Consider the following 25,550-nt stretch of genomic DNA (forward strand, 5'->3'; position numbering starts at 1 on the left):
TGTCAAAACCCACTACTAACTTTCTGTGCATTGCATCAGAATGCTTAATGGCCTCATTAGCATTCATTTTAATGGAACACACAGCCATGGCTCTGCATGAGTTAATACCCATGCTCAATTCTTCTTTGCACTGCTCTGCAGATAATGTAGGCACAGAGCCCCCAATAACTTTACACATAGGCTTGTGGTAGACTTCTGCATCAGCCACTCGGTGTTTTGTTATCACCTCTGAAGTGCAGATGATGCCATAACCTCTCCCCCTAGAAAAAGCTGGAATCTTTGCTTTGTATCAGACCAACATAAAGATGAGAACATTTTCTTATTTGGCAAACCAACCCTGCCTGGTGCATCTCAGGATGAACCGCACAGGGTGAAGTGCTGCCATTTTTCAAGATGGTGGTGCTGGAGGCAGAAGCAAGTGGGCATTGCTTCTGACTCTATTAAAGTACACCTTAATGGGGGGGGGGGGGGGGGGGGGGGGTCCTGTCAGAGTAGCAAAGTAACCCAAACACCAACCAGACCAAGGACATAAGCGTTGCCACACTCGGACAGAGTGAAGGTATATCAGGCTCAGTATCCTGTTTACAACAGAGGCTAATCCAGGTCACAAGTACCTGGCAAGCTCTCAAAAGAGCAAAACAGATTTACTGTATGATCCCCTGGGTGGTCATGCAGGACTAAAAATGCAACTGAACTGGATTAGCAGCTGATATGCTAAACCTTCTTCTCGCTGGCCTCCCGCTTAGCCATCTATCCCCCCTTCAATCTGTCCAAAATTCTACCGCACGTCTTATCTACCGCGTGAACCGATACTCTCATATCACCCCTCTCCTCAAGTCGCTTCACTGGCTCCCGATCTGCTACCGTATACAGTTCAAGCTTCTCCTATTGACCTTCAAGTGCACTCAATCTGCAGCCCCCCATTACCTCTCTACCCTCCTCTCCCCATATGTTCCCACCCGTAACCTCCGCTCCCAGGACAAATCACTCCTATCTGTACCCTTCTCCACCACCACTAACTCCACTCTGCCCCTTCTGCCTCGCATCACCTTATGCCTGGAACAGACTTCCCGAGCCCATACGCCATGCGCCCTCCCTGCTCATTTTCAAGTCCTTACTCAAAGCCCATCTCTTCTCCCTTGCTTTTGGCGCCTAACCACCTTCCCCATTCATGATACCTACCACTGACTACATAGTTTGTAACCTTTAGATTGTAAGCTCTCTTGAGCAGGGACTGTCCTTCCCCATGTTTAAACTTGTACAGCGCTGCGTAACCCTGACAGCGCTATAGAAATGCTAAGTAGTAGTAGTAAGCCAATTTTGGTGGCACCTGAACTAGTCCTGAATGATGGGTCAACCTTCATTAATGATCTGAATGCCATGCTGTGGGATTTTCAATGGTTTCTTTAAATTATTGAGAGGCTGATGCAGAAAGCGACCATGAACAGAGGCACATAGCTATTGCAAGGTATACACACACGTTACTGGGCACACAATGCAGAAAGAGGCTCAGCACAGACGTTAACTCACATAGTACACGTGCGCATAGAGGAAGAGACCAAAGGACAATCATTCAGTGATTTATTCAGCTAATTATGACTTCAGTCACTTAAGATCCACATGCCACTGTGCAGAAAATACATGGGGTGGCGGTTTGAAGGCCTTGGGAAGTTAATTAACTAGCTCAGGGGTTCTAAACCTTTTTTGGATCCAGCACTTCTTTAGCTGATCGATGAAAACCTCGTATCCCTTCAGAAATCACATGTCCACTAGTGATTTCTGGCAGCTACATAAGTCACTTTGAGCCTCTAACAGGGCTAACTGCTATCATGTTGCTAAAATTATACTATTACACAGTTTTACTACCAATAACTGTCCTAATAACTGCCTTCACTCTGTCTAGAAAGTTTCAAAAAGTGCATCAGATTTCAAGACTCTTCTCCGCAGTCCATTCGACCTTGTGCGGGCATCATTAAGAACCCATGGACTAGTTGAGCAGACATGAGCTAGAAAGCACATATCAGCCACACAAAAGCACCCTGAAGGTATTTCTCCATGGATTGCCTTCAATAATTTGGGCGATTAACATTTTAACATAGGGATACTTACCAAGCATTTCCTTCTCTGCACCACACAACGACAAGAGGGTCTTTATCAGTCTCAAGTGTCCTGCTAACAAAATGTTATCTGCTTCACTGGTCTCACACTCGGCTGTGCGATTGGGTTCAAAGTTATCCAACCAGGTGATTTCATCTTCCAGCACTGTAGCAGGGCTGATACTCAACTGCTCCATTTCTGAAGCTAGCAAACAAAAATGGAACTGATAAACCTTTCCTACGAAGCAATGAATGGTTTAGAGTTGTGCTTTAGACATAATACGCTTGACAATATCTAATCCTTTTTCTTTAATCAGAAAAACTTCAGTAAAATATTTATTTTATTTATTTATGACATTTGTATCCCACAATTATCCCAAAGAAGTTTGAGTTCAATGTGGCTCACATTAAAAGTAGAACATTTGATAACAAACCCAAGCTACATTAGTTATAAAGATAGAAACTTATGTGAATACAACGTAATAACAATAATAGAATGTAAAAATCAACAGGGATAGTACATCTTAGACTGAACAGTGAATTAGTTGCTTTCGTCAATGAGAGATGATCTTAATAAGCAAGTTTTTCAGCAATTTGCAAAATATGAAATAGTTGTATGACATAATTGCTTAGGAAGGGAGTTTGATCTCTTAGTACATTGATAGGAGAATCCAGTATTATGAACTGTTTTGTATTGAATTTTATTGCAATTTGGGAAGTGGAGAATAAGGAAGTCTCTGGAAGATTTCAATGTGTTGCGTACTGGTAACTAAATAAGGTTCTGCATATAAGACGCCACATATTATTTGATAGGCAAATACACATAATTTGAATGTGATGCGTGCATTTATTGGAAGCCAATGTAATTTTAATAATAGTGGAGTCGCTTTAGAGTAGCAGGGAGTTCTGAGTACAAGGCGAGCCACCGTGTTCTGGCCAGTCTGTAGTTTTCTGATTAGTGAGGTTTTTTGTCCTGCATAGATGGCACTGCAATAGTCAAATTTAGATAGGACTAGTGACTGGGTCAGGGATCTGAAAACTGAACGTGGAAAGTATAGTCTCAGTCTTTTTAGTACATAAGCATTGCTATACTGGGACAGACTGAAAGTTCATCAAGCCCAGCAACCTGTTTCCAACAGTGGTCAATCCAGGTTACAAGTACCTGGCAAGATCACAAAATAGTACAATATATTTTATGTTGCTTATCCTAGAAATAAGTAGTGGATTTTCCTCAAGTCCATTTTAATAATGGCTTATGGACTTTTCTTTTAGGAAGCTGCGATTTGTGTCTTCCCGTTCCACTCCACTCATTAGTTTATAGATCTCTATCATATTTCCCCTCAGCTGTCTTTTCTCCAAGCTTAAGAGCCCTAGCCCCTTCAGCTTTTCCTCGTAGGGAAGTCATTCCATCACCTTTATCATTTTTGTCGCCCTTCTCTGTATCTTTTCTAATTCCACTACATCTTTTTTGAGACACGGTGACCAGAATTGCACACGCTGCGATCACACCATACAGCGACACAAAGGCATTATAAAGTCCTTATTTTTGTTTTTAATTTCCATAGCGATAATTTTCTGCTAGTAACTGAAATGTTTTTGGCCCCCAGTGTCTTCTTTTCCTTCCAGCTCAATCGATAGTAATACTGTGATCATATTATTGAAACATTTTATTTTGGGGGCTTAATATTAAAGAAGCTTCAATGTATTCAGAATGCAGAAACCAAGTTATTAACTGGATTGGGATGGAAGGAACATGTCTCACCTATCTTGGCATAACTTTATTAGCTTCCAGCTGAGTGTCAAACTTGTTTCAAAGCCCTTTGTTGGGCATTCAAGGGTTACATGATCAAGGTCCTCAACATCTGAAAGAGAAGTGGAAGGTTTATGTACCATGGGTATATTCTCTGTTTGTAAACTAGCTGGAGCTTCCCTGCCTCTGATCTGCGGAAATTGATGTCAGTCGAAAAGAAAGGTCCTGACTTTCACAATTCCTTGTTTATGGAATAGTCTAATACAGTGTTTCCCAAACCTGACCTGGGGGACCCCTAACCCATCAGGTTTTCAGAAAAGCCATGATGTATCGCATGAGATAAATCTGCATACAATAGAGGTCAGTGCATATAATTATATCTCATGCACATTCATTGTGGATATTATGTAAAACGACTAGTTAGAGGTTCCCCAGGACAGATTTGGAAATCACCGGTCTAACAGATGAAATCTGGCAAGCAGAATTGGTGAGTTTACAAGTCTTGTAATCTTGGGCTTTTCTTTGGCACACATGAGTAGGGCACCGTGTTAAGCTTTCATATTGGTAAGCATACTAACTTGACATCTAAGTTATTGAAAATTGTCAGTGATATAAGTGCTTTTATCTCTACTACATAGCTTCTAAGTCACTTTGATGGTCTAATACGGTGAGAGAAAATTGGAACCAGTGCTAGAATCCCGGAGTTATTCGGAATACTTGAGGATTCTTCCCTTAATAGGCCCATTCTCCTGCTGTTCTTGGTTTGATTGCTACAGCCATGAGTCCGAGACTGAAAGCCATGCGCCAAGGGTCTTTCTACAATCCTGTTATCATGGGCTAGGATAACCTAAAGTTGTCACTGTTAATGACCGTGACTCTTTCTGCCCCAGGGGCTGAGAATGCCACTTCCATATCATCAAAAGCCCCAGCTGGCCTAGGGACTGATGTTCATTCTATTGAAATTTTCCATTACTTAAAGATGAAGAGGATATCGATCTCATTGCTCATAGTAACATAGCTCATCAAGTCCTTATCGGATTAAAACAATTATTATACAATATAAAGCAGTGTACACTAGAAAATATTGCCATTAAGCTATCATTGCCTTGGATGAACCTTGTCACAAAAGGTGCTAAATAAATCCTGATTAAAAAAATCATATTTGCTTGGCTAATCTTGCTCAATGTAGTTATACTGGTACTAATTCACCAACTGCAATGCAGTGTACAGTACAAATATTTAATACAAAAGGTTTAGCATTAAAACACAGGAATACAGTTAACAACAAATATTTAGCATGATGCTATATTTAAAATTGCTCAGTTAATTACAAATAATCTAACTTGGTTTGAATGGATGTTGTGAATGTCTCAAAATACACAAAGCAAGTTTCACAAGGCTACAAGTTTTGGGAGCAATTAAAAAAAAGCAGCCTGGCAAAATATCAACTGAACCATGCCATTCAGTTCTGTAAAATGAACATAAGATAAGCCATACAGAAACAGACCAAGGCTCAGCCCAGGTAACGAGTAGCTGGCAGACGAAGCAAGTATTTTTACAATATTATCTTCACGCCCCCTGGGACAGCTGCCCTTTATTTTCTCTGGAATCAGACCAGAAACAGTGGTAGACTCTACAACTGGATCAAAAGAGCAGCTTGACTTTTGGATGAAAGTCCTGCAAGTCAGTCTGCTCACATCATTTTGAAACAGTGCCTCTTTAAGCCAAAAACTTACTTTCTTGAACGTCAGGAAAGGAAACCAAATGTATCCACTTGACTAAAATTGTGCAAAATGCACTATGAGACTTTTACCTAAGTGTTACATTTATCATTTTTGAGCAAAAATCCTATAACATTCTTGGTAGATACTTTTGCTTGCATACAAATCTGCATACATTTCTTTCCTTTCCTAAAGCCGTAAAAACTTAAATCCTTGCTAAAGGATGTGCTACTTCAATATTGGGCAGGAAAATGAATCTACATGCTATTGCTTTAAATATGCTCAATAAACACTTAAAACTCATTCCAAGTTTTTAAATAGGATGTCATACTGAACATGGTGCCAAGCTGAAAACAGAATACTTAACTTCTTAGAAAAGGTCTACATTATTTGGAAACTAATAGTGTGCTTTCAAACTCAGGCTTAAGACTCAGCTGGGTCATGGTATGCCAGTGACTGGACTGCAACACCAGTCCCCATTACCAAGCTGTTCTACAAGGAGCAAAGGAGGAGGTTGGAGAGAGTTAGATGAGTGAAGGGTAGGGGAGAAAAAGGAGCGCTAAAATTCTGGTTGAAGTATACAGTGCCCTGCTCATAAAGACAGCTTAAATGGTGATAGCCTGTAGTATTTTAAACCTAGGCTGCCTTGGTCAAACACTTCATTTTGCACTCTCTTTCAAACATTTTGCTGCTCTGTTGATCATCTGCTTATCTTTTTCAGTTCCTGCAGTTAAGTCTGCACAGCTGGCTGTGAAGTAACATCTTATCTTTTCAATGGCAGCCCTTGCTTGTGGAACTTTCTCTTAGAACATAAAGAGAATTTAGGTCTTACTAATTAATTTTCTTTCCATTAGTCCTTCCCACTATTCCTATAGGATAGTTGTGTCCATCAACCAGCAGGTGCAGATAGACAACTAAAAACATCTCTCTCTGGTCATCCAGTCTTAAACAACTCACTAACCTAAGACTAACCAGACGAGCAAACATGTGGACCACTCTTATCTCGACAACTGGAAGAGAACAAGAGATATGCAGGAAGCAACATGCAAGGTGACAGACGTTACTTGACCCGTTACTTCGCACCGACTAAACATCTCAGAAACCTTGGGCAATCCTATGGAATAGCAGGAAGGACTAATGGAAAGAAAATGATCTAAGACCCAATTTCTCCTTCCATTATGTAGCTTCACACTATTCTAGAGCCTGTAGAATGTTCAAAAGCAATGCGTAGAGTGAGTGGGATCCTGGCGCTACCGTCCTGAGAACAGAAGCCCCAAAACTGGCTTCCGAGTGAGCCACAAGTAGTGCTTGGCAAAGGTATGAAGCCAGATCATATCGCCAGAGACAGTAAAGTAGTCTCCGCCCAGGATGTCGTTGTACACCTCATAGAATGAGCCTGCAAGGCTTGAGGTGCCTGCTTCCCTGCAAGCAAATAAGCTGATACAAACTCTCCTTCAGCCATCTAGCAATTGTGAGCTTGGAAGCCATGAGGCTAAGCCTCTGGTTTACCAAAAAGCAGAGTCAGTCTGATTTGTGAAACTCATTCCTGACTTCCAGGTATCTAATGAGGACTCTATACATATCTTCAAGGAAGAATATGGAGCCTCATCGTCCTCTCTGCGAAACGATGGAAACTCCACAGATTGGTTGAGATGAAATGCCGATACCACTTTGGGAAGAAAGGAAAGAATCATGCGCAGGGAGACCCCTGCCTCTAAAAAGTGAAGAAAGGGATCCCAACAAGAGAGCCTGAAGCTCTGAAACCCCCTCTGAAACCCTATGTGCTGATGCAACAGCCACCAAGAATTAGCATCAGAACTTTCAGGGAGACATTCTAGAATGGCCCAAAAGGAGGTTTCTGAAGAGTCCGAAGGACTAAATTAAGGTTCCACTCTGGACAAAGGGTACAAAAGGGAGGCACAGGGTCAACTATAGAAGACATTTTCAACAGAACAGTGTGTTTTAAGCCTGTAAAATTGCCTTTAATAAATCTTAAAGTGCATTTCCCTAGTTTGACCAGCGGGTGGTTCATGTTATGTTTTAAGCTGTTACAAAGAACTGACCTTTCTTTCCTTCGTTAAAAGAGATAAGGAAATGCCTGAGTGATGTAACCAGCTTTTTGACTGGCCTCCAATTGGCCCAGGAGTTTTTTTTTCCTATTTCAATTGTACTGGTTTTGCTCCAGTTTCAGCCGAGAGAGAGCGCAAGAGCGAGAGCGCTCTTTGCTGAAGCCCTGTAAAAAAAAAAAAGTTATATTTGATAACTGGTGAACATCTATATGCTCTGATCTCCCCAGGTACTTTCTAGGAAATAAACAAATGTTTAGTTAGTGTTATAATTGATCCATATTTCAGTTACCTGTTATTGTTTGCTAATTGTACTATTTTGCTCCACTGTTCAATTTTTTAAAAGACAATAAACAACATTTAGTTTATCACCTCTCTGTCTGGACTGATAAAGAATCCTGGTGGTCTGTGGGTGGGGTCTGTGAGTGCTTTCTAGGAACTGTGGGACCACTGGGAGTGTGGCCCCAGTAACCTAGAAATCACTGGGGATAATTTGAGAGTGGGAGACTTGCCCAGAGGTGGCTGTGACCCAGTCGGCGGGAGGAGGGATGCTAGTGTAGAGCACAAGCGGCAGGTGGACCTGAGCTGTGACAGGGATACATCCTCTGAGTGGTCGCAGGGTAACTCCATGTGGGTGGACAGGTGGTTCACCCGGATATCTTTCGATTCCTGCGAGGAGCAGGCCACTTGCAAGCAGGTCAAAGCCGCAACCTGAACTTTTAGAGCACCCAATGCCAATCCTTTCTGAAGACCTGCTTGGAGAAATGCTAGGATGTGCGAGATCTGAGCAGAGAAGGGAGTTACTCAGCGCTCAGAACACCAACCCTCAATGGCCCTAATATACACCATCACATATACCATGGATGTAAAGCATTTCAAAGCCTGAAGCATGGTAGCAATGACAAACAGTATAACGTGTTTTCATTTCAATAGAGCACCTTCAATGGCCAAACTGTAAGATCAAAGGGGCACTAATTCTCCATGAGCACCAGACCTTGTTTCAGTAGGCTGTATACATATGGAAAATGGAGATCTCCCTTCCAGCAGTCGAACCAGGTCTGCGTTCCACAGCCTCAGCGACTAATCCGGGGCTACGAGAATTATTCAATCCCAAAGCAATGTGATCCTTTTTGACACGAAGCCTAGAATGGGCCAAGGAGGGAAGACATACAGTACGTATGTCTACGGCTAGGGTTGTAGGGCATTGATCCTCATCAAGTCCAGTTTTTTCCATTAATTGAAGAAGTTGAGCACTTTGGTATTGCTTTTCATTGCCATCAAGTACAGAAGCAGAGTACCCCATTGGTCCACTATCAGCTAAAACCCCTGGTAGGATAGTTCTCATTCTCCCAGGTCGAACGAGTGACTGCTGAGAAAGTGCTCATCCACATTCAAGGACCCCACGATGTGAGCTGCCAAAAAGCAGAGAAGATTTTTCTTCACCCAACACATAAGGAAGGCTGCCTCCAGCAGCATAGGACAACTGGAGGTCCTGCCTTGCTTTTTGATATAAGCCACCATTGTTGCACTGTTGGAGTGTAGTGGAAGTGAAATTTTAAAGACTGTTTTTCAACTCTGCCTTGACTGACCAGTGCACTCGGGGTCTGTGTTTTTGATTAGAAGTAATTCTGTTTAAAAATGATTGTTTAACTTTGATTGTGTGAAAATAAGTTGGAATGTAGAAGGTAAGACAGCTCTAATTAATTTATGTGAAGGGAAAGATGGGGCCTGTTTTCGAGTTCAGATTGGCCACCTGGACTGGGAAACGTGACCACATTCCCACAGTATGGCTTGTTTCTCAAGCATTCTGTAATTTTACTTAGCTCTGAACATGAGTTCTAAACCTAAAAAAAGGGGGGGGGGGGGCCTCTGGAAGTGAAATAGGAAGCCCATCTATGAGTGCACGCACCTTGTAGAACCAGACTCCTGGTCAAAGAAGCTCCTGGCTTTTGATGTGAACAGGACCCCCCCCAGCTGATAAGAGTCTCGATGATGTAAGGACCAGTGATGATTGTTTTATTGCTTATTTTCCTGGTCTAGGAACTCTTAGCATTGCTTAGATGTAGAGAACAGTGATGTAATGATTGTCTATAGATAGGTATTGTTTCTTTTTAGTTATATAGCTTAATCATTGTAGATTTTAGAACCTCTAATAAAGGTCTCATTTAACTAATACGAATCCAAAAGAACCCACACGAATTACTGAGTAGTATGTTAGTGAAACAGGCTGTAAATCCATAGCAGTACATGGAGAAAACTCAGACTGTGGCCCCTGCCAAAAAGAGAGTGAAATCGCACAAGTCATTACACACTGCCTGAATGCCAAGTGAATTATCATGCCCTGAAATCCAAGCAAATTATCGACCACTCAGACTCCTGTTCCATCCAGGTGCCCTGTGCCAGATGGAACTTACAATGAGCTCCCCAATCTGATTTGCTGGTGTCCGTTGTCACCACCTCCCATTGTGTTATCAGAAAGGAAGCTCTGACAATCAAATTCCTGAGTGACAACCAATACTGCATACTCCAACTGGCAACTAGTGTCCAAGGAAGATATAGGTTGTTCTTCTGTGACACGAAAGACTAGCAGCTGAGAAGAGATTCCTGTAACAGATGCATATGAGACCTTGCCCATGGCACCATTTCCATCACTACCATCACTGACCCCAGAACCTGGACCCATTTCCATTGCCACCATCACTGTCCCCAGAACCCGGATCTAGTCCCAGACTCTGTGCCTGCCTTGACTGAGAAGAAATATCTGTTGAGTCAGCTTCGATCTCCTGTGCTCTGTGAGGAAGATCCTCTCTGGTGCTGTGTCGAATAGAACACACAGATACTCCAGTCTCTGCAATGGAGTTAGTCTGCTCTTCTCAAAACTGATCACCCAACCCAATGGCTGCAGAAGATGGACAACTGTCACCACCATGCTGTCTGAATAGGATGACTCACGAATGAGCCAGTTGTCAACATATGGGTGGACTCCAATTCCTGGCACCAAAGGAAGACCGCCACCACCACCACAACCTTGGTAAACATTTTTGCAGCCATGGTGAGAATGAAGAACAAGGCTCTAAACTGTAAATGATGGTCCAGCACCTCAAAACATAGAAACATCTGACGCGGCAGCCATATGGGTATATGAAAGTACTCCTAGATATCGAAGGCGGTGAGAAATTCTCCTGCTTAAACCGAGGCTATGACTGCCCTTAGTGTCTCCATGAGAAAGTGGGACACTCAGATGCAGCGGTTTAGATTTGAGATCTAAAACCAAATGAAAAGTGCCTTCCTTCATTGATACAACATACGAAGTACCTGCCTTGTCTGTTTGGCCTGGGGAACTAGAACAATGTCCTGGAGCACCAGCAAGTAATCAACAGAGGCCTGAACCTCAACCATAGTAGTTTTCGTTCGACAAAGAACTGCAAGAAGAGAGGAGTAAATGGGCACGAGAACTCCAACTTAGATTTTTCTAGTCTGCCCTTATTCTTACCTTCTGTAAGAATATCCAGAACTCACTAGTATGACGTGATTTTGGTCCACTCCTCCCCAAACTCCTGAAGACATCTTCCCACTGGAAGAAGAGAAGAGTGGACCTCATCTGCCCACTCCTGGAGGTCTTCAAAAGATTTCTTAGGAGCCGAAGGGGCAAGAAACTGAAGCACCAAGAAACTGAAGCACCTTGCAACAACACTGACTGTTCCTGCTTCAGTAAGCAGGCCTGGTTAAGAGTATAAACTTTGGAGAAAAAGATCCTGATGCAGCCGAATGCTCTGTTGGGTCTTGAGGATGTAAAATGGCAGCTGTGCTTCACGTGTGAACAGAGGCTGCTCCTCACTGCTAGTAGGCCCCCAACAAAACGGTGCCCGTTCCCCCGCTCTCCTCCATCAAACCAAAGACTCCGGCATATTCAGATGCTGCGCCAAATCTGAACATGTGCTGCCACCGACTGTTTCCTCTATGTCCCGCAGGATTCCCGGTTTGAACACACTGCAATGCTCTAACACTGGCCAGCAGGTGCCATAGTGGGAACACCGCTCAACTGCTTTGGCAGGAGTCACCATTCACCTCGACTGTCACAAATGCAGTACAATGTGTCCCAAGTGGTGTCAGGATCCCTCCCCTGCTTCAAGTAGAACATGCAACCCTCCAAGTGGTTCTGAGTGAAACTTTAATCAGACTTACCACTGCTGGCTGTTCCCCTCAAGTTCATGGTCTCCACAACAACCGACACTGTATACTGTGCTCTCCATCAAACCCCTTTCCTTATTTGTTTTTATTCTTTTTAGTTTTTTTTTAAGGTTGTTGTGCTGAAAAAGGAGAGCTCCACAGGAAACTGAAGACTTCCAGATATGACTGCAGACTCAAGCTACCCACAAAGCTCAACTAGGGACCAGTTGACCAACTGGACCAGAAGCAAATCACTCAGAATCAGACTGGAGTTGCTGGAGATAGAGAACTGAAAATTGAGCTGAGACATCTCTTTTGGTATCCAGTCCAACTCCTCAGTATTTTCTATCTCCACCTGCTGGTTGATGATCACAATTATACCACACGTTCTGGAATAGTAGGAAGCTACCTAATGGAAGTAGGAGGTTATATTACCTCTGTGTGTGTCACTTGTAAAAGCTCACCTTCAGTGCTGTTTAATTCTATAGGTCAAGTTATGGCAAAGATCACATTTTACATCCTCTTCAGTTACAAAATTTTACGTAAATCCTTTTGGTTTCCTATGATCCTAAGCGGCTTACTATTACAGTTCAAAGATATTATCTGTATTAATATTCAGCTTATTTATTCATTCCAATATTTAAGACTGTCTTTACAAAAAGGTTAGGATGGTTTACTAAAAATAAATACAAAGCAAAAAAAATCAAGAAAAACACTTGAACTTAAGTAAATTAGTATGTTACTCAGATTCATTATATTTATGAAGGTACCTGGGTAACTAATTACAGAAAGAATGTCTGTATCTCAAATTTCATCATTGCTATTTACTTTTCTATCTTTTCTTCTAATGCTGGGGCATCTGTCTTTCTCTCAGTAGATCTGTCAATTCAAGCCCAATCAATAGAAGTCCTATTAATTCAGCTGACAGTTAATACATATCCCATACATTTATCTTCAGACGCAGAATAGTTCAGACTGTATGATGAACACTTACATGTTAGATCATCCAGCAGTTGGCATCTTAGATCAAAATACTCCGTACACTGGGCTAGAAGTCTAAAACCAAATAAAACAATGTAAAACAGATTACATAGAAACATTTTATTTAGCTTTGCAAACATACCTAAACTAAAAGATTATATTACAAAACTGAAATTGGACCAAATTACAATGACACACATAAACTCTTCCAACTCATGAATAAACTAATAGATGTTACACCAGTCACAACCAACAGCAAAGACGCACCAGGAGCAGACAGTCTCGCGAAATACTTCAATGAGAAAATCGTACAATTGCGACTTAAGATACCTGTTAGTACCATCGAGTATGCTAAATTCCTTGACTGTCTACACCCAGACCCTGGAGTATATCCAGCAGACAGAACCTGGACCAACTTCGAGTCATTATCAGAGGAAATCATCTCCCAAACGCTCAAAAGATTTGCCAAATCTCATTGCAAACTAGACATATGTCCAAATGCTCCTCAACAATTTTTAACAGACATAACGAAACATTTGAACTATATGTTACAAAATGGACTCTTCCCGAAGGAGAAAGGAAACATTCTACTCACCCCCATACCCAAAGACGCAAAGAAAAATGCCAGTGAACTAACCAACTACAGGCCAGTAGCATCCATTCCCTTAATTACCAAACTAACAGAAGGGATGGTGACCAAACAACTCACAAACTATTTAAATAAATTCTCAATACTCCACGACTCCCAGTCAGGATTTCAGTCTAACCACAGTACTGAAACAGTACTAGTTACTCTCATGACTAAATTCAAACAAATGATTGCAACTGGAAAGAACATACACTACTTCTTCAATTTGACATGTCAAGCGCTTTCGACATGGTTGATCATGGAATACTACTACATTTCCTTGAGTACTTCGGAGTTGGAGGTAACGTTCTCAATTGGTTCAAGGGATTCCTAACCACACGATCATACCAAGTGACATCTAACTCGACCACTTCAGCCACATGGATACCTGAATGCGGAGCCCCACAAGGATCCCCCCCTCTCACCGACTCTATTCAACTTAATGATGATACCCTTGGCCAAACTATTATCAAACCAAAACCTCAACCCATATATATACACTGACGGCGTAATGATCTACATCCCATTTAAACAAGATCCAAATGAAATTTCCAATGACAACAACAAAAGTCTCCATATCATGCACTCATGGGCGGATGCATTTCGGCTGAAACTTAATGCAGAAAAAACACAATGTCTAATACTCACCTCTCAACATAACACAAACAAATTTACCACCATTAACACACCAAAATTGAACCTTCCAATTTTGGACACCCTAAAAATTCTTGGAGTTACCATCGATCGACATCTAACACTTGAGAGCCACGCGAAAAACACAACCAAGAAGATGTTTCATTCAATGTGGAAATTAAAAAGATAAGACCTTTCTTCCCAAGGACTGTCTTCCATAACCTGGTACAATCAATGGTGCTCAGTCATCTAGACTACTGCAACGCACTCTACGCCGGCTGTAAAGAGCACATAATCAAGAAACTTCAGACAGCCCAGAACACTGCAGCTAGACTCATATTCGGCAGAACAAAATATGAAATTGCCAAACCCCTACGAGAAAAACTACACTGGCTCCCACTTAAAGAACTCATCACGTTCAAAATATGCTCCCTAGTTCACAAAATCATTCACGGAGATGCACCAGCCTACATGTCAGATCTGATAGACTAAATACCCAGGAATGCTAAAAGATCATCCCGCACATTCCTTAATCTGCACTTCCCCAACTGCAAAGGTCTCAAATACAAACAAATGCATGCGTCAAACTTTACCTACTTGAGCACACAGTTATGGAACGCATTGCCGCGCAACTTAAAAACAATTTACGAACTAACTTCAGTAAACTACTGAAGACCTCTCTCTTTAATAACGCATACCATACAGATCAACAAATGTGAACATAGACAACTCCTCCACATATATTCAGAACTGTCTTACAATATCTGCTTGCTATACTACTATCATGTTCTATCATTATCATGTTACCCAAGATCCTTCTGTTACACTAGATGTCTATTTTCTAATATATCTCCACCATTCATGATGTATTGTAAGCCACATTGAGCCTGCAAAGAGGTGGGAAAATGTGGGATACAAATGCAATAAATAAATAAATAAATACCTGTTTAAAATATTAACATTATTAAAATGTATAAAGCTGTTATACAATTTTAATGTAGTACAATAATTGCAAAGGAACACAAATAATAAGAAAGTTCTTCCATGCCTAACACCATCAGTAAAGTACTTTCAAGAATAACTGAGAAGTTCTGAGAGGACATTTCTCTCGATAAGGGAAGATTCTTTTGTTCTGTGCTTTGGTGATTTAAAGATTGGGGTTTAAAGTTGGAATTGTAGGCTTATTGATAAAGACAGAATTTTAAAAAGCAAAGTTTATTAACTATTCTCCATACCCTTTTCCCCATAGTTTTAAAACTTGAACTTTCTGCCAACAGCCTACAGCATTAACAGATTGAACTAGGTATTGCTGCGCCTTCTAGAGACTGTCTTAGATTTCTTAGGAATAGAGTAACATTTGGGGGAAAGGGGGAGACTGTTCTGAAAGAATGAACTTCACTTTAACCAGGATGGAATCAGGCTGCTGGCACTAACACTTAAAAAAAGGAGCTACAGCAGCTTTTAAACTAAAATGGGGGGGGGGGGGGGGGGGCAGCGGGGGGAGCCAAAAGTCACCCAGGAGTGAATGGTTCAGTGTGGAGTATCCTTGAAGGATACTACTGAAACAGGATCTTTAGGAAATCCCAATAGAGAGGTTTCAATAATGGTGAAAGAAAGCCAGGAGTGTTTAATGGGAGAACAGAGTATAAGATGCAAATCATCCCTGTCAACTTCAAAGCTGCTTATAGATGCAAGGAAAACACACAAGTGTCTATATACAAATGGTAGAAGTCTAAAAAATAAGATGGGAGAATTGGAGTATACAGCACAAAATGAAGAGGTAGATATAATAGGCATCTCAGAGACCTTTTGGAAGGAGGACAATCAACGGGACACTGTGTTATCAGGGTACAAATGATATCGCAATGATAAGAGTGGATCAAATTAGAGGGGGAGAGGGGGGTTTGCATTATATGTTAGAGGGAATTGAGTTCAACAAAATAAACATTCTACATGAAACAGCAGCATGGAATCCTTGTGGATAGAAATTCCATGTGTAAAGGGAAGGAATATACTGGTATGAAGAAATGTTTACAGAAACTAGGAAAGCTGGCAAATTGGGAAGTATTATAATAATGAGCAATTTCAACTACAACATTCCTGGATGTAATAAATAACTGCTTCTTGGAGCAACTGATCCAAAAAAAGACAAGAGGGGGAGCTATTTTACATTTAGCCCTTACTGGAATGCAGGGCATAGTATAAGAGGTAACGGATCCACTAGGAAACAGTGATCACAAAATGATCAGATTTCAGCTGATATCTGGAGTGAAGTTACTATGGAAATCTACTGCAGTAGCATTTAATTTTCAAAAGGAAGACAACAACAAAATAAGGAAAATGGTAAAAAGATGCCAAAAGGATTGGCCCAAAGGTTAGTACTTTAAATCAGGCATGGACATTGTTTAAAAATACCATTGTGGAAGCCCAGACCAGATGTATTCCACATATTAACAAAGGTGGAAAGAAGAGCAGACACCAACCAGCATGATTAAAAGGAAATCTACTGTAACTGCATTTAATTTCTGAAAGGGCAACTATAATAAAATAAGGAAAATGGTTTCAGATACAAAGCATTGCTAAAGAAGGCTAAAAGAGAATATGAAGAGAAACTTGCCGCAGAAGCTAAAATTCACAGTGACAACTTTTTCAGGTACATCAGAAGTAGAAAGCCTGCGAAGGAATCTGTGGGACAGTTAGATCATGAAGGAGAAAAAGGGACTGATGTACTGAACCAAACTGACAAATTAAAGAGTAGTAAATCATCTGGATCGGATGGCATACATTCAAGGTTACTCAAAGAACTCATATCTGCTGTTAGTAATACGTAACCTGTCCTTAAAACTGTCTGTAGTTCAAATATTTGAAAGGTATTAATCCGCAAACAAACTTTTTCCGTAGATGGGAAGGCGGTAGAACTAGAGGACATGAAATGAGATTGAAGGGGGGCAGACTCAAGAAAAATGTTAGGAAGTATTTTTTCACGGATGAGAGTGGTGGATACTTGGAATGCCCTCCCACAGGAGGTGATGGAGATGAAAACGGTAACGGAATTCAAACATGCGTGGGATAAACATAAAGGAATCCTGTTCAGAAGGAATGGATCCTCAGAAGCTTAGCCGAGATTGGGTGGCAGAGCCGGTGGTGGGAGGCGGGGCTAGTGCTGGGCAGACTTCTACTGTCTGTGCCCTGAAAATGGCAGATACAAATCAAGGTAAGGTATACACAAAAAGTAGCACATATGAGTTTATCTTGTTGGGCAGACTGGATGGACCGTGCAGGTCTTTTTCTGCCGTCATCTACTATGAGGCATATTTTCAAAGCACTTAGCCTTCCAAAGTTCCATAGAAACCTATGGAACTTTGGAAGGCTAAGTGCTTTGAAAATATGCTTCTATGTCACCTAAAGATTGGAGGGTGGCCAATGTGACGCCAATGGGTCCTAGGGGTGATCTGGGAAATTAAAGACCGGTAAGCTTGACGTCAGTGCCAGGCAAAACACTGAAAAATTATAAAGAATAACATGTAGACAAATATGGTTTAATGGGACAGAGTCAGCATGGGTTGAGCCAAGGGAAGTCTTGCCTCACCAATCTGCTTCATTTCTTTGAAGGCATGACTAAACATGTGGCTAAAGGTGAGCCAGTTGATAGAGAGGGGCATTTTCGATATGATGTCTAAGTCCGACTTTGTGCATTTTGCTCAAAACGTCCAAAATCTGAACAGAAAAGAAGGTCATTTTCAAAAATGAAAAAGTCTTTTTTATTTTCTCCTAAAAATACTGTTTTGAACAAAGTTTTGTGATTTGGACGTTTTGTTTTTTGGTCCATTAAAAAACAACAACAAAAAAAAACGTCCAAATGCAAAATGCATAAAATCAAGCCAGGAGGAGCTAGCACTCTCTATCTCAGTTGATAACACCCTCATCGTCCCCGTCTCATCTGCCCGCAACCTCGGAGTCATCTTCGACTCCTCCCTCTCCTTCTCTGCGCATATCCAGCAGATAGCCAAGACCTGTCGCTTCTTCCTCTATAACATTAGCAAAATTCGCCCTTTCCTCTTTGAGCACACCACCCGAACTCTCGCCCACTCTCTCATTACCTCTCGCCTTGACTACTGCAACCTACACCTCACTGGCCTCCCACTTAGCCATCTATCCCCTCTTCAGTCCGTTCAGAACTCGGCTGCACGTCTTATCTTCTGCCTGGACCGATATACTCATATCACCCCTCTCCTCAAGTCATTGCACCAGCTTCCGATCAGGTACCGCATACAGTTCAAGCTTCTACTACTAACCTACAAATGCACTCGATCTGCAGCCCCTCCTTACCTCTCTACCCTCATCTCCCCTTACGTTCCTACCCGTAACCTCCGCTATCAAGACAAATCCCTCCTCTCAGTACCCTTCTCCACCACCGCCAACTCCAGGCTCCGCCCTTTCTGCCTCGCCTCACCCCATGCTTGGAATAAACTCCCTGAGCCCATACGCCAGGTCCACTTCCTGCCCATCTTCAAATCCTTGCTCAAAGCCCACCTCTTCAATGTCGCCTTCGGCACCTAACCACTACACCTCTATTCAGGAAATCTTGACTGCCCCAACTTGACATTTCGTCCTTTAGATTGTAAGCTCCTTCGAGCAGGGACTGTCCTTCTTTGTTAAACTGTACAGCGCTGTGTAACCCTAGTAGCGCTCTAGAAATGTTAAGTAGTAGTAGTAGACTGGTTGCACACACATCCTAGGAGATAACCTGGTCATTTAGGGCACTCTTTTGTGCCTTATTTGTTATAAAAACAGGTCTAGCTCAAAACGTCTTAGTTTTAGTCCTGGACGGTTTTGTTTTGTTCCATTATGGCTGTAAAATGTCCAAGTCTTAGGAACGCCCAAAACCCGCCCTTAACACACCCCTGACACACACCCTTGTGTTTTGAACACACTTCTGACAGACTTCATAGAAAAACGTCTAAAAATTTGTTTTGAAAACATTGATTTGGACGTTTTTGTGAGAAACATTGCCAAATGCTGCTTTATGCCACTTTCTAGACGTTTTTCACTTTTGAAAATGAGCTCCTTAGTGTATCCAGATTTTCAGAAAGCTTTTGACATGGGATAGGAGGAAATGTCCTTCTGTGGATTAGGAACTGGTTATTGGACAGAAAACAAAGGGTAGGTTAAATGGTCATTTCTCTCAATGGAAGAAGGTGAATAGTGGAGTGTCGCAGGGATCTCTACTGTGACCGGTGCTAATTAACATATTTATCAATGATCTGGAAATTGGACGAGTGAAGTGATTAAATTTGCAGATGACACAAAACTATTGAAAGTTATCAAAACACAAGCGGATTGTGAAAAACTGCAGGAAGACCATAGGAAACGAAGACTGGGCATCCAAATGGCAGATGAAATTTAATGTGGACAAATGCAAACTAATGCACATTGGGAAGAATAATCTGAACCATAGTTACCTGATGCTGGGGTCCACCTTAGGAGTCATCACTCAAGAAAAAGATCTGGATGTCACTGTAGACAATACGCTGAATTCTTCTGCTTAGTGTGTGGTGGGAGCAGCAAAAAAAAAAAGCAAACAGGATGCTAGGAATTATCAGGAAAGGGATGCAAAATAAGACCAAGAATATTATAATGCCTCTGTATTGCTCCAAGGTGTGACCTCACCTCGAGTATTGTGTTTAACTCTGGTCGCTGTATCTCAAAAAAGATATAGTGGAATTAGAAAAGGTTCAAAGAAGAGCAACCAAAAAGATAAAGGCGATGGAACTCCTCTCATATGATGAAAGGATAAAGAAGTTAGGCCTCTTGAGCATGGAAAAGAGATGGCTGAGGGGGGATATGATTGAGGTCTACAAAATCCTGAGTGGAGTAGAACGGGTAAAAGTGAATCGATTTTTCACTTTTTGTAAAAGTACAAAGACCAGGGGACACAATTAAACGACAAAAAAATACTTGAGATGGACACGGGGGAAGCCACTGCTTGCCCCACAATTGTTAGCATGGAATGTTACTTGTGACCTGGATTGGCTAGTTGGACCACTGGTCTGACCCAGTATGGTTATTCTTATGATCTAATAAAAGAGGCAATTTTGATCCCTAAAACTCAGTGGATCCAACGTGTACATCAGAAGAAAGCTACATGTAAGCAGACTGGAGATCTCACTTTGACAAATGGAGGTTTTCTCCCAGAGACCCATTTTAAATCTCCAAATTATGAGCCGAAATATCAGACAGTCTAGCTAAACACACAAAGGCAATTTTAAAGTTGTATGGAACCTGCAGGTTTCCTCTGAAAATTCCTCAGCAGCCAGTGTCACAGGAATTCTTTACCTGTGTACATTACTGTGCCTGTTAAACTCTATCCCTTGTGCAGTTCCCCTCTCTATGGATGCAGACTTTTCTGTGCACTGAGGGGAGGCAATTTTCTAAGGAATTTTTCTGTGGGTAATGCAAACATCCATCTAGCTGCATTCCTTACAGAACTGCCACTTAAATATAGATGTATATAAAGTCAAGCAAGCTTATTAAAGAACAGATCTATCGGGAGAAAAGTGGCAGGAGTTATATTATTTGTTAAAACTTGATATTCTGCCTAAGGAACACAGTTTCTAAAGCTGATTACAATAAACCACAACTTCCATGCAACTACAAAACAAAAACGGTATCAGTAAACCACCCCCATTTTCTAATACAGTCTGACTAAATGCCCTGATTGGTGCTCAAGAACTTCTACTCAACACGCTAAAGCATTTACTGTAGTCTGGAAATCAAAGACAAGAATATCATTTTTCTTCCTATGAGTAAGTCTTCTAGAGTAGGGGTGGGCAACCACAGTCCTTGAGGGCCACAACCCTGTTGGGTTTTCAAGATTTCCACAAAAAAATATGCATGAGATATGTCTGTATACAATGGAAGCAGTACATGCAAATCAATCTCATGCATGAGGTTAACATTCTCTGGGTTTATTTCCAGCTTCCTACCCACCTCTGGTTGATGCCTCTCATGATGCTGGTTGGGGACCAGAGAGGTAGCTGAGCAGTAAGAATGACCCTTAGTAAGAACTGGTTGGGTTTCTGCACTTCTGGGTAGGTGGAGGTATCTGTCTGACTAAGAGTATAGAGCTGGTCACAAGCAACACGACGAATCTGAAATTACAACATTATTCAGTTCTTAAAGGTAAAAAAAAATAAATAAATAAAAGTAATGATTATCATTATATTAATAGTAAATTAGATTGAAACCTCCCCTCATCAGAGAATTCTTTAAATAGTTTATTCTTACATGTCAATCGTTTATTGCTATATAACATTATATCAAACAATGATGGATGAAGGATGGATGCTTTATTCACGTATATGAATACAGTGCTACAAAAAAAAACAAACAAGTGATATAAGTTTTTACGTAAGGTGGTATCAAGTATTTAATAATTATTGGGGTCAGTATTAAACCCATGGCAGCCCAGATTTGTTTAAACATTACCGTCGTGAATTTTTTTAACACCCGGATATTCAGCACTGGTAACCAGAGCTGAATAATCAGATATGACTTGGGCAACAATAGCTGTCTCGGTACCAGCGCTATTCAAACCGGTAATCAGACAGGCCATCAGGCAAATAGGCTATCCAAACTTTATCCATGGAGCTAAATGGTTATTGGTCTGAATATCGCCACTAACTGGGTACTATCACGCTCTGCCCCAGACTGCCCTGGCACTGAGGTCTGGGGGCCAAGTCTGATGAGATCTACCCTGATTTTCAGCAGTATCATCAGTGCCACTGAAAATCCAGGTATGACCCGATCAGCGGGACTTATCTAGGTAGATAAGTTACCTGTAGGTCTTCTGTTAGACCTGTGATGCCCGTACTCTGGGGGACCCCAAACCTGTCAGGTTTACAGAATATCTGCAATGAATATCCATGAGATACATATCTGGATAAGTCCTGCTGAATATCAGCCCTTGCGATTAAAAGGACCTGTGATGTTAATGTAGCTGTTATTTTTTTGGGTCCACATGTTCAGAACATGTCCGGTAACTGTTAAATGAGAGGTCTTTTTCTTACTGTAGGACTTTCAGAACTACCAGAACTTACCTCAGCACTAGGTGAGCCAAGCAGAACATCAATAATGAAATCAGCCACACAGGGTAAATTGTAGAAAGATCCTAAAATTAAACAAAACTAGCATATAACTTGTTTATTATTATAGTCTACTTTAAAATTAAATGATGTTTTTATATTATATGAAATATGAAAAATCGCATACGTAATACTTAAAAATGAGGACCGAACTGGAAATTCCACAGCAGCAACTAGTCACTCAACCCTCCATTGCCTTGGGTCCAATGCTAGGGCAGCTTCTGGCAGCAATGCCAGTCCAGGTCATGCCCTCCTATGTTGAGCAGCAGTGACACACTGTGCCTCACATTATGCACGCAAAGGTAATGACAAACCACTCCTGTATCATGTTAAGAAAAGCACAAGGCAGGGTCCCCCTCACTGTGTGGTTACCAGGAACAGCTCAACTTGAGGACACAACTGGATCTGGAGTACTTAATAAATGACTTTCCACACATTCATTATTACACAAGAACTCACTAAATATAGAAAGTACATGTCATATTCATATTCAGCATATTAATTTAGCACCTCGGACAGCAAATTTCAGAAAAGGACTGTTTATGATTTGGGCACTCACATACATGGCATGCTTTATTGGCTCTTGAACATATGAAAACAGGAAACTGTGTGATGACCAGATCACCAACATAATCAGGGGCTTTGCCAACTGCACTGTTTTTTGCAAGTGCAAAGAGCCATATTATGGACAGTGTATGCAATAGCCTCTTTATTCTAGCAGGCCATGTCAATATAATACTGAACCAGGGAGAAGACTACTTGTTTGTAAAACTTCCATCCATTCTCAATGCAAAATAAGTACAATTCTGATTGAAGTGTAGACTATCAAATCAGAAATGCATCCACAAAAACTGTTTACATGGTGATGCTTGATCATATTTAAGAAACCTTTGCTACCTCAGTCAAACACCTCATATGTTTTCCAATCATCTTCTTGTGATTTTCTCTCACTTCCTGCAGTTAAGTTTGCACAACTGGAGCTTATTCAACATTTTGTTTTCTTACATTTGTACCCCGCGCTTTCCTGCTCATAGCAGGTTTGTTATAGCATGTATCAAGCAAGGTTATCTGGGTGGTTTACAATATTATAAATAAAACAAAGAAGAGACAAGAAAAGAGAGAAGGAGAGAAACAAGAGGGAACTATAATATATGATGTGTAGTAGCAGCTCCCCACTCATGGAACTCTTCCAGTGGACATGTCTTGAGATGGGACTATATGACGTTTTGTAAAAAATGTAATACTTATTTGGGTTGGCATTTAAGTCTGCAGTAACTTCCGCTCACAGGACAAAGCCCTTCTCTCAGTACCCTTCTCCACCACTGCCAACTCCAGGCTCCGCTCATTTTGCCTTGCCTCACCCTATGCCTGGAACAATCTTCCTTTACCCATACGCCATGCCCCCTCCCTACCCATCTTCAAATCTCTGCTTAAAACTCACCTCTTCAATGCTGCCTTCGGCGCCTAACCGCTTGAGAAATATAGAATGCCCCAATCTATCCACCCTATCAGATTAACTGTTCACTCGTCCTCTAGATTGTACACTTGTCTTTAGATTGTTCTCTTGTCTTTTAGATTGTAAGCTCTTTGAGCAGGGACTGTCCTTCTATGTTTAAATTGTACAGCGCTCCGTAACCCTAGTAGCGCTTTAGAAATGTTAGTTAGTAGTAGTAGTAGTATGAATTTTTGTTAGCGTGTTTTCTGTTTAAATGTTGCTTATAATTACACTTTTAAATGGCATAAGTGGCTATCTCAAGAGAAAAGTGAATAAAGCCACTGGGAACAAAAAAATGAGGTTTATTGAATTCTGTTAGAACAAAATTTGCAATACAACAGTCTAAACCCCATCCTTCTATGTGAAGAAAAATAAATAAAACTTTTTCAGACTACTTATGGATTCATGATATGAAAAATCGCCTTACTACTTTAGTCACTTTTTCTCAGAGTCGGTCACATAAATGTGAAAACAAACAAAAGCATTACGTATTAACAGCATCCATATCTTGAAATGAACTGTTAGAAGAGCATACCTAACTGCTGGCTGCGGAGCTGTAGGCATGTTACAAGCAGAGATAAAGCCTCTCCAGCAATAATGGCATCTTTAGTCGATACAGACTGCTGTCTCACACAGATCCCAGCATGCAGTGCTGTTGGTTCTCCTTCACTTCCTGAACTGCAATTACTTCCTGCATTAGAGTAATATAAGGAAATATGTGGGAAAATAAACTGAGTTACTGTGCTTAAAGCATAACTTTATTCTTATATTCTGCAGTTCGATACGAATCACAATAAAAGAAACTGGTCATAATCAGGAAGTACAGTCAATATAAAACAGAATTACAAGAGATTATACCCCCCAACCCACCCATCATCCTTAAATGACAAATTTCTGAAACAAGTCTTGAAAAGCCTCCTAAAATTCAAATAAAATTCAGGTTGAATCAGAGAGAGATGTGTGAATATGACTTGTCAGAAAATGGGCTTAGTTATTCTGCATTTATGATTTTATGGATAGAGACAGCTGGTGAACATGTGAAAGAATAGTGATGGATTCGTAAATAGCAATCATGTTTCTAGGCTGTCAAATTGTGAGAAAATTCCATGTTGGATCAAAATAGTGACTTGGCATCAATAACAGATGGACTTCACTTATATTTAGGGGGAATCTTTTTTTCAACTTTCGGGAGAACTTGTTCTCAGTAAGATCACAAAACCTGTTAGCCACCAATAGAAAGAGAATTGAATACATCCATATGGTAAACAGCATTGCAGCAAAGGGCCACAATTCTAAAATTGCCACGTGTAGGACAATTGTATAACCTAGATCAGGCCTTCTCAACCCAGTCCTTGGGGAACACCAAGTCCCATCAGGTTTTCAGGATATCCATAATAAATATGCATGAGGTAAATCTGATTACTAAGGAGGATGTGCATGCCAATCTCTCTCATGCACATTCGCTGTGGATATCCTGAAAACCTGATGGGATGGTGTGCCCTGAGGACTGGGTTGAGAAGCCCCGACCAAGATGTTAATATTTAGGTGCACGCTATGTGACATTCAGTACCTGAGCTGCTTAGTCTGTTTCGAATGCCAGCAGGAAACAAGGTGTGATTACTCTCTTTTATAGGCTGGCTACTGCCAACCAGGTCAAGCCGGCCTGCTGCTGCTGCCCATGAGAGTCGCATGAAGCAAGCCACTGTAGCGGTGAAATCATTTACGTCCATTGTCTGAGAAGACAAAAAGTAATGTCACACATCACACATACTTTCAAAATCAGAACATGTACATTTTTTTTCTTTTACATTTGCTGACATTTGAATGCCCTCCTAAAAAGTGTTCGGAACATTTACTTTCCCATAT

General features: G+C 41.1%; 1 protein-coding gene across 1 annotated transcript in view; it reads right to left on the reverse strand.

The window, feature by feature from the left end:
• Positions 1-25,550, reverse strand: part of USP24 (ubiquitin specific peptidase 24) — a 357,333-nt gene that overhangs the window by 101,305 nt on the left and 230,478 nt on the right. The window contains 6 exon segments of the mRNA XM_030207144.1: positions 2,110-2,301; positions 12,798-12,859; positions 21,036-21,196; positions 22,145-22,215; positions 24,220-24,375; positions 25,255-25,417. Coding sequence (XP_030063004.1) covers positions 2,110-2,301; positions 12,798-12,859; positions 21,036-21,196; positions 22,145-22,215; positions 24,220-24,375; positions 25,255-25,417 — 805 coding nt within the window.

The sequence above is a fragment of the Microcaecilia unicolor genome, chromosome 6 (genome assembly GCF_901765095.1).
Source record: "Microcaecilia unicolor chromosome 6, aMicUni1.1, whole genome shotgun sequence".
NCBI classification, from domain to species: Eukaryota; Metazoa; Chordata; class Amphibia; order Gymnophiona; family Siphonopidae; genus Microcaecilia; species Microcaecilia unicolor.